Raw genomic sequence first — 13,757 nt, 5'->3', positions numbered from 1 at the left:
ACAAAACCGAAGAAATAAGAACAATATTTAGATAGGACAACAGAGCAATTTCACTCATATTAAAAATGACTTAAGTCTGAATTCACACACAATCAAAGCAATCCATGAATGAACTGGTCCTGGAGACATACGAACTATACATGTAATGTGATTCGCTGGCCAAAGACCATTGGTTTGCGTCAGGTTACGTTTACAATAGACACCATAAAATGTACACTTAATGATAATCAACTAAAATAAATCATCAATTCTCAAACAATGTTTATAAATAAATAGTAACAGAATTACTGGGAATATGAAAAACCTAAAAGCCTTTTTTTTCTCTGCGTACAATTTATGTAGATTTGCCAGTTAGTGCAGTATGTGGACTACTACAATCAATTCTATATTAATGTCATGTGTGTATGAACAAAATATCATGGAGTCTGGACAACGTTGAGATCAAACACAGTCCGATATCAATGATACGAGTGAATGTTGTGAAGAGGACAGACGAATCAAACAGGGTCTCCTTCCTTGAGTCAAAACAGAAGCAAACCTTTTCATGCGTTTTCTATAAGTCTTCCATTTACGAATGTAGATCTCATATTTGGGCCCAACCGTGTGGAAAGAGGTGACGGACTACCACCTCTTATTTGAAGGTACTGTCCTTTGTACCTGGAGGCTGTGTGTGTGTGACTGTGGACGCATGTAGTAAGCCCCCATGTTAATCAGAGTTGAGTCTAGCGCCTAATACACTAGATGGATTGAAAGTTGGTCTGACAGAGAGGGAGAGGAAAGCCCTGCGTACAGATAGACAAGCACCCCCACACACACACAGAAAAGGGACTGCGGACACCTTAGGTTAGACCATGGAAGTAGTGCATACACAACACTAGCAGGATTTACATCTAAACTCTTTGAATTCCCCATAGGCTCTCTCTCTACCCAGGGGAAAGATGGATCCAATCAAACACAGTCCGGTGACAACACCATGAATAATATCAAAAACAAAATAACAAAAACTGTGGGGGCGAGAGAGAGAGAGAGCAAGAGAGAGAGAGAGCAAGAGAGAGAGAGAGCGAGAGAGAGAGCGAGAGAAAGAGAGAGAGAGAGAGAGGAGAGAGAGAGAGAGAGGAGAGAGAGAGAGAGAAAGAGAGAGAGAGAGAGAGGAGAGAGAGAGAGAGAGAGGAGAGAGAGAGAGAGAGAGAGAGAGAGAGAGAGAGAGAGAGAGAGAGAGAGAGAGAGAGAGAGAGAGAGAGAGAGAGAGAGAGAAAGAGAGAGAGAGAGAGAGAGAGAGAGAGAGAAAGAGAGAGGAGAGAAAGAGAGGAGAGAGAGAGCGAGAGAGAGAGAGACCCCTGTCATGGCCTGGAAAGTGATTCATTGGAACCATTTGTCCTAATTACTCCAGAGCAATGCTTTTGTCGCTATTAATCACGCCTGGTGTGTGTGTGTGTGTGTGTGTGTGAGAGAGAGAGAATTAGGGAGATCAGTGCCCTCGCACGTTGAAATAGATAGCCAGGATGATGGTGATGAGGATGATGGCGCCGAGGATGAAGACCAGGACTCTGTTCTGGATGATTCTGCAGGGAGAGAGAGAGAGAGGAAGGGAGGAAAAAGAGAGGAGAGAGGAGAGAGAGAGAGAGAGAGAGGAGAGAGAGGGAAAAAAAATAGGCAAAGACAGGGTTAGCCAGGGGTCACAGTCGTCTGTTTGAAATCACAGAGACATCTGAAACAACAAAATGTCCGGCCCTTAACTCAGAGGTTATCATGTTTAATGGGTACTATGAGGGCCTCATAAAAGGGTATTGCCTGTTCACACACACTGACAAGACTGCTATTCAAAAGGGACACACACAACTTGCACGCGCACACAGCGCGTTTGGTCCAGCAACTCCCAAACACACAAAACTGCAGACAGGCTTTAGGGAAAGAAAAGGGAAAAAATATTTTAAAATGTGATTTACATACTAAAGTGGAAAAAGTGTCTCAGGTTTCCTGGAGGTATTACAATACAACGTCTGTGAATTACGGATGGAATCTGCCATAAAACACCTCGCTCTGTGGCACAGTCACATTCTCCCACATTCTCCCACAGCCGCCTTGACAAAAATAGACTTTGAACAACAACAACAAAATGTAAAGAGAAAGGAGGACAAGGAGAGCAAATGTATGTTTTAGTTTGTGTGTGTGTGTTCATATGTGTGTGTGTGTAATCATGTGTATGTATGTGTGTGTGTGTGTGTGTGTGTGTGTGTATGTGTATGTGTATGTGTGTATGTATGTATGTATGTATGTGTGTATGTATGTGTGTATATGTGTGTGTATGTATGTGTGTATATGTGTGTGTATGTATGTGTGTATGTCCATAGTCCCAGACGTAGTCTCCAGAGCGCATCTCCACACACTCCCCCACTCTCCGTCACTCCTGACAAATGACAGAATTATCACATTTGCTGACATGTGGAGGGGGAGTGGGGCCAGTGTCCAGTGCTCTAAGCAGGAGATGAATAGCCCATGTTTTAGCCATTCATCACTGGGGCTGTGGAGCTGCAACTCAGGACTGCTCACTCAACCCCTACTACCTACCCCTTCCCCTCACCCAGCCCGACCCCCAGCCCCAGCATCTATCCTGGCCGGAGTTTAGTGGCAGTTTACTCCAACCTCCAGCCTTAGACCTGCTCTTACATCTAGCCTCTGTCCTGGAACATCTTTAGTCAGATACTAACCCCAGCCTGAGTTTCAGCCTCTTCCATTACTGCTACAGCCCCAGAGCCAACTTCTACAGCCTGGTTCTACACTAGCCCTGCTCCAGTCCAATGCTCCAGTCCATGGCCCCAGCCTGACATGGAGAGGGTCTCCAGGGGCCCGAGCCCTCAATTTGGAAACAGCTCAGCAGGTCGTGTTTATGAGAGTGTAAGTTACACATGTGACGGTGAGAATATCCCTTCGTAATGACAGTTAACACTCCATTCACCGTGTTTATCACAGATTGATTTGAATAAATGGGCCTGGTCTCCGTGGCTCTGGCAAGGGGCCTCTCCTGATAGGGTGCTGGAGCCCGAATGGGGAAGCGGGAAACATTAATCAGTGCGTGTTTAGCAAGGCCACAGCTCCCCCCTTTAATCGCCATTCATTATTAACCATGATTATTTACTCGCAAATGCTCCAACAGAGATGCTCGCATGTTACTGTATGTGTTGTGTTTGGGGATCCTGCCACTAGTTCAGCTGACAGCTGTGGAGGCAGGAGGAGGGGTTGAGATGAATGAGGAGGGGTAGATGGGAAGTTTGTCTTGGTTAAGGGGATAGGGTGGTAGTAATTTAACATTAGTTGTACTTTAATAAGCATAAATAAAGTATTTATAAGTAGTGCTGGTAGGATATATATGCATGTAATTAGTTATAAATGAGTTATAGCATTTATAACCATGTATTAACATGGTATGCATAACACAAATGACTAAGAAAGCTTTTAAGTATTTTTTATCAGCATTTATAATGACTTAATAATTACAAGTAATTATTAAACTCTTCATTTGGGTAACGTACAGGGTAGTGCTTAGCGATTAGTGCGTTTTGAAGTCTGTTTCGGTTCGATTATGGAAAAAAATGACCACCGTTTTATTTTGGTTTCGATGATTTATTTATTTGACATGAAATGCATTATGGGGGTTGAATGCTGTAACACAGAATAAAAGTCCCATGATGGTAGTGACTGGCCATGACTGCTCGTCACCTATTAACCAGCACTTATTCACATTACTTTCAAATGATTTCAGTTGTTGTGTACATGACATTTGTTTTATTTCACAATTTTATTACTTAATTCCAAGTCATCATCAGAATTGGTAGTTCTTCAAAGTCAATAAGGAATACTTTTAAAATCACTAAGACCATGTCTTTTCAGGTAGCAATACCTCACAAAGTGCTCTCTATCCCTCTCCATCATGCGCTCTCTCTTCTCTCCGTTTCCCTGTCTCTGCTCCACATAGAACGGACAAGTAGGCGGGTGTGCAATGGATTATGGTCATTGTAGTTAATTACCAGGTTTTCGGCGCTAAACTGTCAAATGTTGGCGCGTTGGACATCTAAAACTCCCTACTACCTCGCACAGTTCGGGCTTGATCTGATTGATCTCTAGAGAAACCGAGCATCGAGCTCTCAGAAAAAAAACAGAACAAAATGGAGTTCAAATAATTTAACCAATGTCGCTCAATTTCAGTTGATCGCTCAGCACTAGAACAAGGTTAAGGGTTGTACACTACACTGTCAATGAAACAAATATTACTCTTAAAAAAGCCATCCATTTGGTGACAGAAGTGGGATCCTCAGACAGGACGATCTCGCAGTAACAGAAAATACAGTGTCACTGGTCAGGACCGGAACGCCTAGCCGAAGGAACGGTCTGAAGTCCTTTTTCTCTTCATATTTGATACTTCATATTGGCGTTATTCCTGTATTGAAATCCTTAACTAGGGGTGTCTAGTGTACTGGATAGGGAACATGTCTCCTTAACAACATCGGGCCTGGGGGAATCTAAATGGAAAGCGGATTGGAGAGGAGGAGAGGACCACGGGCTGGTCTGTTTGATGCGTACCAAGTCATTTGAATGAATGAGTAAAATGCATGAGACAGGGGGCCCTCTCCTGCCTACAGTAATGTAGATGAATATACCGTCGGTTAGGGCTCTCTCCTCTGACAACACTCTCCGAGGATGGAGGAGAAGGTCCTCAGGCCCTCAGGCCCCCAGGCAACCCCCTCCACCCCCCCACGCCCAGGCTGCCAGACAGGGAGGAGAAGAGGAGAGCCCAGAGTGGAGGAGAGGAGCGAGGGATTAGAATGGAATCATAATTGACTTGAGCCATGTTTAAATCCATTTAAGAAACAGTGTCTGTGACACTTTAAGAGTGTAAGCCCAGCCCCCTGACAGACTCTGTAATTAACCCCCAGAATCCCCACGACAGAGAGAGAAGGTAGAGGTGTGAGAGGAGGAACATTCACAGTTGGTTTGGCTAGCTAGAGGCGGTGTCTCTGTAAAATAACCAAGCATTCACATGTATATCCAATAGTGCCTAATGGCATGACCTCAGAAATCTACATGTAAACTACTGTTCAAGAGTTTGGGGCGACTTAGAAATGTCCTTGTATTTTAAAGAAAAGCACGTTTTTTTGTCCATTAAAATAACATCAAATTGATCAGAAATACAGTGTAGAGTTAATGTTGTAAATGACTATTGTAGCTGGAAACAGCAGATTTTTTATGGAACATCTACATAGGCGTACAGAGGCCCATTATCAGCAACCATCACTCCTGTGTTCCAATGGCACGTTGTGTTAGCTAATCCAAGTTTATCATTTTAAAAGGCTAATTCATCATTAGAAAACCCTTATGCAATTATGTTAGCACAGCTGAAAACTGTTGTTCTGATTAAAGAAGCAATAAAACTGGCCTTCTTTAGACTAGTTGAGTATCTGGAGCATCAGTCGTGGGTTCGATTACAGGCTCAAAATGGCCAGAAACAAATAACTTTCTTCTGAAACTCATCAGTCTATTCTTGTTCTGAGAAATGAAGGCTATTCCATACCGAGAAATTGCCAAGAAACAGAAGATATCGTACAATGCTGTGTACTACTCCCATCACAGAACAGTGGAAACTGGCTCTAACCAGAATAGAAAGACTAGTGTGAGGCCCCAGTGCACAAGAGGACAAGTACATTAGCGTGTCTAGTTTGAGAAACAGACGCCTCACAAGTCCTCAACTGGCAGATTTATTAAATAGTTCCCGCAAAACACCAGTCTCAACGTCAACAGTGAAGAGGCGACTCCGAGTTGCAAAGAAAAAGCCATATCTCAGACTGGCCAATAAAAAGAGAAGATGAAGATGGGCAAAATAACACAGACACTGGACAGAGGAGCTCTGCCTAGAAGGCCAGGATACCGGAGTAGCTGTTTCCAGCTACAAAAGTTATTTACAACATTAACAAGGTCTACACTGTATTTCTGATCAATTTGATGTTATTTTAAATGGACCAAAAATTTGCATTTCTTTCAAAAACAAGGACATTTCTAAGTGACCCCAAACTTTTGAACGGCAATGTACGTAACACATGTGAGTTATTCATAAAGAAAGACCACACATATGTATAATGTGTTCATTAAAATTGGTCACTATGTAGACAAAACCCACATTATTCTGCGATACTGTTGATAACAGTCCCCTTCTCCATAATCCACTGGACCTAATTTGCAATGATCATTTTCGATCATAGATATCATCCACACTGCAAATATGATATATGCCACAAAGAGATGGACATCACATCTACCAGCCATATACGATTACAAGCCTTATTTATTCAAATGAAGTCACATAATGCCGCCGTAAAAATCTCCAAACATACCTTGGACCAGAGAGTTTCAGTGTGAAAAACATGGTTTCTTCTACTGTATGGCAGATCTAGGTCTGACACATCACATCTCCAGACAGAACAGAACTTATCAAACCGGATCCATCCTCTGTGTTTGACACTTGACAGAGGGGAAAATAATGGGAGGGGAGGGGTGTGTGTGTTACACACAACTCAAGGCTTGAGATAAACCTTACCTCTGGCATACCTTCTCATGAGGCCCTTATGTGATCCCACCATCTCGCTCTGCTCTTTCCCTCTTTTTCCCCACTCTCTCATCCCCCCCCCCCCATTCTCTCCCTCTCTCCCAATTCTCTCTCTCCCCCCATTCTCTCTCTCTTTTCCCCCATTCTCTCGCTCTCTGCTCTTTCCCTATTTTCTCCACTCTCTTTCCCCATTCTCACACTCTCTATTTCCCCCACTCTCTCTCCCTTTTCCCCATTCCCTCTCTCCATTTTTCCCCATCCTCTCACTCTCTCCCCATTCACTCACTCTCTCTCTCCATTGTCTCTTTCTTTTCTCCCATTCGCTCCCTCTCGCCTTCTCTTTTTCCCCCATTCTCTGTCTTTTTCCCCATTCTCGCCTTCTTTCCCCACTCTCCCTTTCCCCATTCGCTCTTTCATTTCCCCCATTCTCTCTCTCTGTTTCCCCTTCTTTCTTTAATTTTCCCCATTCTCTCTCTGTTTCCCCCTTCTTTCTTTCATTTCCCCCATTCTCTCTCTCTCTCTTCCCCCATTCTCCTTCTCTTTCCCCATTTGCCCTCTCCCTCTCCCATTCTTTTATTTAATTTCCCCCATTCTCTCCCTCTCTTTTCCCCCTTCTCTCTCTCGCTCTCGCTCTCTCCTTTCCCATATTCTCTCTTTTCCCCCATTCTCTCTCTCCTCTTTTCCCCATTCTCTCTCTCTTTCCCCCCATTCTCTCTCTCTTTCCCACATTCACTCTCTTCTTTTTCCACATTCTCGCTCTCTCTTCTTTTCCCCCATTCTCTCTCTCTTTCCCCCATTCTCTCTCTCTTTCCCCCATTCACTCTCTTCTTTTTCCACATTCTCGCTCTCTCTTCTTTTCCCCCATTCTCTCTCTCTTTCCCCCATTCTCTCTCTCTTTCCCCCATTCTCTCTCTTCTTTTCCCCCATTCTCTCTCTCTTTCCCCCATTCTCTCTCTCTTTCCCCCATTCTCTCTCTTCTTTTCCCCCATTCTCTCTCTCTTTCCCCCATTCTCTCTCTTTCCCCCATTCACTCTCTTCTTTTCCCACATTCTCGCTCTCTCTTCTTTTCCCCCATTCTCTCTCTCTTTCCCCCATTCTCTCTCTCTTTCCCCCATTCTCTCTCTTCTTTTCCCCCATTCTCTCTCTCTTTCCCCCATTCTCTCTCTCTTTCCCCCATTCTCTCTCTCTTTCCCCCATTCTCTCTCTTCTTTTCCCCCATTCTCTCTCTTCTTTTCCCCCATTCTCTCTCTCTTTCCCCATTCTCTCTCTCTTTCCCCCATTCTCTCTCTTCTTTTCCCCATTCTCTCTCTCTTTCCCCCATTCTCTCTCTTCTTTTCCCCATTCTCTCTCTCTTCCCCCCATTCTCTCTCTCTTTTCCCCATTCTCTCTCTTCTTTTCCCCCATTCTCTCTCTCTTTCCCCCATTCTCTCTCTCTTTCCCCCATTCACTCTCTTCTTTTTCCACATTCTCGCTCTCTCTTCTTTTCCCCCATTCTCTCTCTCTTTCCCCATTCTCTCTCTCTTTCCCCCATTCTCTCTCTTCTTTTCCCCATTCTCTCTCTTCTTTTCCCCATTCTCTCTCTTCTTTTCCCCCATTCTCTCTCTCTTTCCCCATTCTCTCTCTCTTTCCCCCATTCTCTCTCTCTTTCCCCCCATTCTCTCTCTCTTTCCCCCATTCTCTCTCTCTTTCCCCCATTCTCTCTCTCTTTCCCCCATTCTCTCTCTTCTTTTTCCACATTCTCGCTCTCTCTCTTCTTTCCCCCATTCTCTCTCTCTTTCCCCCATTCTCTCTCTCTTTCCCCCATTCTCTCTCTTGTTTTCCCCCATTCTCTCTCTCTTTCCCCCATTCTCTCTCTCTTTCCCCCATTCTCTCTCTCTTTCCCCATTCTCTCTCTTCTTTTCCCCCATTCTCTCTCTTCTTTCCCCCATTCTCTCTCTCTTCCCCCATTCTCTCTCTCTTTCCCCCATTCTCTCTCTTCTTTTCCCCATTCTCTCTCTCTTTCCCCCATTCTCTCTCTTCTTTTCCCCATTCTCTCTCTCTTTCCCCCATTCTCTCTCTCTTTCCCCATTCTCTCTCTTCTTTTCCCCCATTCTCTCTCTCTTTCCCCCATTCTCTCTCTCTTTCCCCATTCACTCTCTTCTTTTTCCACATTCTCGGCTCTCTCTTCTTTTCCCCCATTCTCTCTCTCTTCCCCATTCTCTCTCTCTTTCCCCCATTCTCTCTCTTCTTTTCCCCATTCTCTCTCTTCTTTTCCCCATTCTCTCTCTTCTTTTCCCCCATTCTCTCTCTCTTTCCCCCATTCTCTCTCTCTTTCCCCCATTCTCTCTCTCTTTCCCCCATTCTCTCTTCTTTTCCCCCATTCTCTCTCTTCTTTTCCCCCATTCTCTCTCTCTTTCCCCCATTCTCTCTCTCTTTCCCCCATTCTCTCTCTTCTTTTCCCCCATTCTCTCTCTCTTTCCCCCATTCTCTCTCTCTTTCCCCCATTCTCTCTCTTCTTTTCCCCCATTCTCTCAAATTCAAGCTGCTTTATTGGCATGAAAAACATTGTGTCAATATTGCCAAAGCAACAATGATACAATATACATTGTAACAAAATTATAAACAATAACAAATAATAACATAAAATGGTAGTAAATAATACAAAATTAAATACAAAATAATAACAATAAAATGGTAACAGTCAAAAGTAGAAATGTAATAAATATAAATCTAAATATAGAAAATGAAACTATAACTAACTTATAACTAATAACGGTCATCTTCACCATTACATCAGTACTACAACTACCATCATCATTACTACTACCACCACCATCATTAAACTGCTATCATTACCAGTACCACCCATACCACTATTTGGAATGATAAACAACAATAATAATAGTAATAACAATAATAATAATAATAAAGTTACTATTTACTATGCAGATGTTATTATTCAGTGTCCCTCAGGCTATGGCAGACAAATACATATTTGGCTGCGAGAGGAGCCATTGCTCCTTCGCCCATGAGGATTTTTAGTTTTTCTGTGGGTTTAATAAGTTCAAATTTGGAATAAATGTAGTTATTTCTGTGAATAATGAAATCTCTTTGCGAGGAATATTTATCACAGTAAAGGAGAAAGTGCATCTCTGTCTCTACCTCCCCTGTCGTGCAGTGACCACATACACCCATTCTGTCTCTCTTTGTTTTCCCCATTCTCTCCCTCTCTCCTTCCCCATTCTGTCTCTTCATTTTCCCCATTCTCTCTCTCTCTCTCTTTCCCAATTCTCTCTTTTTCCCCATTCTCTTTCTCCCCTATTCTCGCTCTCTCATTTAACCCCATTCTCGCTCTCTTTTCCCCCCATTCTCTCTCTCTTTTTCTCCATTCCCCTCTCTCCCATTGTCTCTCACTCTTTCCCCATTCTCTCCCTCTCTTTCCCCATTCTCTCTCTCGCGCTTTCCCCATTTTCTCTCTCTCCCTCTCTCTTTTCCCCATTTCTCTCCCTCTTTCCCCATTCTCTCTCTCTTTTTCCCCCATTCTCTCTCTCTCATTTAACCCCATTCTCGCTCTCTTTTCCCCCCATTCTCTCTCTCTTTTCTCCATTCCCTCTCTCCCCATTGTCTCTCACTATTTTCCCCCAACTCTCTCTCTTTCCTAATTGTCTCTCACTCTTTCCCCATTCTCTCCCTCTCTTTCCCCATTCTCTCTCTCGCGCTTTCCCCATTTTCTCTCTCTCCCGCTCTTTTTCCCCCATTCTCTCTCCCTCTCTCTCATTTCCCATTCTCTCTCTTTCTTTCCTCATTCTCTCTATTTCCTCATTCTCTCTCTCTTTTTCCTCATTCTCTCTCTCTTTTCCCCATTTCTCTCTCTCCTCTTTCCCCATTTCTCTCTCTCCCTCTTCCCCATTTTCTCTCTCCCTCTCTTTTTCCCCATTTCTCTCTCTCGCGCTTTCCCCATTTTCTCTCTCTCCCTCTCTCTTTTCCCCATTTCTCTCCCTCTTTCCCCATTCTCTCTCTTTTTCCCCCCATTCTCGCTCTCTTTTCCCCCCATTCTCTCTCTCTTTTTCTCCATTCCCTCTCTCCCCATTGTCTCTCACTATTTCCCCCATTCTCTCTCTCTTTCCTAATTGTCTCTCACTCTTTCCCCATTCTCTCCCTCTCTTTCCCCATTCTCTCTCTCGCGCTTTCCCCATTTTCTCTCTCCCTCTCTCTTTTCCCCATTTCTCTCCCTCTTTCCCCATTCTCTCTCTTTTTTTCCCCATTCTCTCTCCCTCTCTCATCATTTCCCATTCTCTCTCTTTCTTTCCTCATTCTATCTCTATTTCCTCATTCTCTCTCTCTTTTTCCTCATTCTCTCTCTCTTTTCCCCATTTCTCTCTCTCCCCTCTTTCCCCATTTCTCTCTCTCTCCCTCTTTCCCCATTCTCTCTCCCTCCTCTTTTCCCCATTTCTCTCTCTCCCTCTTTCCCCATTTCTCTCTCTCCCTCTTTCCCCATTCTCTCTCTCCCTCTCTTTTTCCCCATTTCTCTCTCTCCCTCTCTTTTTCCCCATTTCTCTCTCTCCCTCTCTTTTTCCCCATTTCTCTATTTCTCTCTCTCCCTCTTTCCCCCATTCTCTCTCTTTCTCTTTTCGGTCGTTAAGACACTAACAGCTTACAGACGGTAGGCAATTAAGGTCACAGTTATGAAAACTTAGGACACTAAAGAGGCCTTTCTACTGACTCTGAAAAACACCAAAAGAAAATGCCCAGTGTCCCTGCTCATCTGCGTGAACATGCCTTAGGCATGCTACAAGGAGGCATAAGCACTGCAGATATGGCCAGGGAAATAAATTGCAATGTCCGCACTGTGAGACGCCTAAAACAGCGCTACAGGGAGATGGGACGGGTAGCGGATCGATTTTGAGGTGGAGGGGTCCGTTATGATCTGGGGCGGTGTGTCACAGCATCATCGGACTGAGCTTGTTGTCATTACAGGCAATCTCAACACTGTGCGTTACAGGGAAGACATCCTCCTCCCTCATGTGGTACCCTTCCTGCAGGCTCATCCTGACATGACCATCCAGCATGACAATGCCACCAGTCATACTGCTCATTCTGTGCACGATTTCCTGCAAGACAGGAATGTCAGTGTTCTGCCATGGCCAGCGAAGAGCCCAAATCTCAATCCCATTAAGCACGTCTGGAACCTGTTGGATCAGAGGGTGAGGGCAAGGTTCATTCCCCCCAGAAATGTCTGGGAACTTGCAGGTGCATTGGTGGAAGAGTGGGGTAACATCTCACAGCAAGAACTGGCAAATCTGGTGCAGGTCCATGAGGAGGTGATGCACTGCAGTACTTAATGCAGCTTGTGGCCACACCAGATACTGACTGTTACTTTTGATTTTGACCCCCCATTTGTTCAGGGACACATTATTCCATTTCTGTTAGTCACATGACTGTGGAACTTGTTGTTGAATCTTGTTATGTTCATACAAATATTTACACATGTTAAGTTTGCTGAAAATTAACACAGTTGACAGTGAGAGGACGTTTCTTTTTTTGCTGAGTTTATAAGCACTTTGGGGGGGGTTATGAAGTGGTGTTCTGAATCTTTTCATGAGGGTTCTCTTCCCGTATCCTGTCACCATGCTGTACTTTCATTGTTGACAAAAAAAATGGGTATTTACATAACCTGTTGTATTGCTGTGTGCAGGATATAAAATTGTATCAACATTTCTCTCAAACAGGTTGAAAAGATTATCTGGGGCTGTTGGTCCAGAGGACCAGTCTTATTGTGCACCTGAGTGCTCTATTGTTGACTTCTTTCTAATAAGACATGATTTTAGACATTTGCAAACCGTTTGAGATGAATGTGGGTTTACCTTCTTTGGATCAGGAGAAGGCTTTTGACCGTGTAGACCACCAGTACTTGCTCAAAACAATGAAAGCCTTTGGGTTTGGAGATGTTTGTTTTGTTGTCTTGGATGAGGGTCCCACGATAGCATTGTCTGCGTATGCAGATGACGTGACTGTTTTATTACAGGGGGTGAGGATGTTAAGGTTCTCTTAAACACTTAAAGGTGTATGAGGGGGCCTCCTCATCTAGAGTCAACTGGAAAAAGAGTGCACTCCACGGTTACCAGGGAGGATTCAGTTGGGCAGAGATGAGATGACTTTGGGGGTTTTTCTATGCTCTGATGTCTCTCAGAAAAAGAAACTGGGAGGGTGTCTTGGAAAAAGTGGGAGGGTGAAGTGGAGAAAGTGGGAGGGTGTTGTGGAGAAAGTGGGAGGGTGGTCGTGGAGAAAGTGGGAGGGTGTAGTGGAGAAAGTGGGAGGGTGTAGTGGAGAAAGTGGGAGGGTGTCATGGAGAAAGTGGGAGGGTGTCATGGAGAAAGTGGGAGGGTGTGTGCCAGATTGTCAATGTGGAAATGGGTGCAACCCCAGCTGTTGGGGAAGGATTTTACAGCCACCGGGGGGGGGGGGGGGGTCTGATACATGAGCTTCTGAGGACCCTGGTCAATTTCTTCTGGTCTGGACAACACTGGATTAAAGCCCTGTACCTGCCACTGCACGAGGGTGGGCAAGGCCTGGTGGACATTTATTCCAGGATCAAGGCTTTCCGGCTTCAAGCAGCCCACTGTTCACTGTTGTACAGTGACGGTTCTAGCTGTGTTGACACAGCCAACACATTGATGAGGAGAGTGGGCTGTTTGGGCTTAGACAAGCATATTTTCCTCTTAAAGCTAGAGGGGGGGGATGATTTGTCTGGCCTGACCCCATTTTATGAGTCTGTTATGCAGGTTTGGAGAGTTTTGTCATGTCCCGTAAGGCTGGCAACACCACCAGGGATCCAGTCCGTGTTATGTGTTCAGCCAGCCTAGTTTCATGCCTGTTAGGTGTGGCGTGTATCAAGCTGGGTCATCTGGTGCGGAGCAGGAGCAGATCATTAGAAGAGCTGGGAGAAAGAGCGGGGATCCGATCATCTCGCCTACATAGGAAGGTCGTAGCTGAGGTCTGCAATTCCTTGCCAGTACTTCAATCGACAGTATGTGACTGACACTTCCAAATCTGATCGGTGGAACGAGGGTCTGGATTATGTGTTCTCTGCACTGAATGTTAATGCTGCGGAGGGGGCATTAGAGGAGGATGTGGGGATGCTGCTTTCCTTCGATGCCCCGGAGCTGGGGGAGTTCAAGGAGTG

General features: G+C 44.6%; 1 protein-coding gene across 5 annotated transcripts in view; it reads right to left on the bottom strand.

Annotated features, from left to right (window-relative positions):
* Positions 1-1,237: 1,237 nt before the first annotated feature.
* Positions 1,238-13,757, bottom strand: part of LOC109865423 (vesicle transport through interaction with t-SNAREs homolog 1A) — a 166,746-nt gene continuing 154,226 nt past the window's right edge. For 3 of the 5 annotated variants that reach the window (XM_031799544.1, XM_031799545.1, XM_031799548.1), the window contains one exon: positions 1,238-1,562. In XM_031799544.1, the coding sequence (XP_031655404.1) occupies positions 1,469-1,562 (94 nt within the window). In that variant the 3' untranslated portion in view covers positions 1,238-1,468. The remainder of the gene's footprint in view (positions 1,563-13,757) is intronic. The other 2 variants (XM_031799547.1, XM_031799549.1) reach the window with 1 other exon arrangement.

This window comes from Oncorhynchus kisutch, linkage group LG20 (genome assembly GCF_002021735.2).
Source record: "Oncorhynchus kisutch isolate 150728-3 linkage group LG20, Okis_V2, whole genome shotgun sequence".
Classification (NCBI taxonomy): domain Eukaryota; kingdom Metazoa; phylum Chordata; class Actinopteri; order Salmoniformes; family Salmonidae; genus Oncorhynchus; species Oncorhynchus kisutch.
The sequence above is the reverse complement of the archived record's forward strand: the minus strand, read 5'-3'. Positions and strand labels throughout refer to the sequence as shown.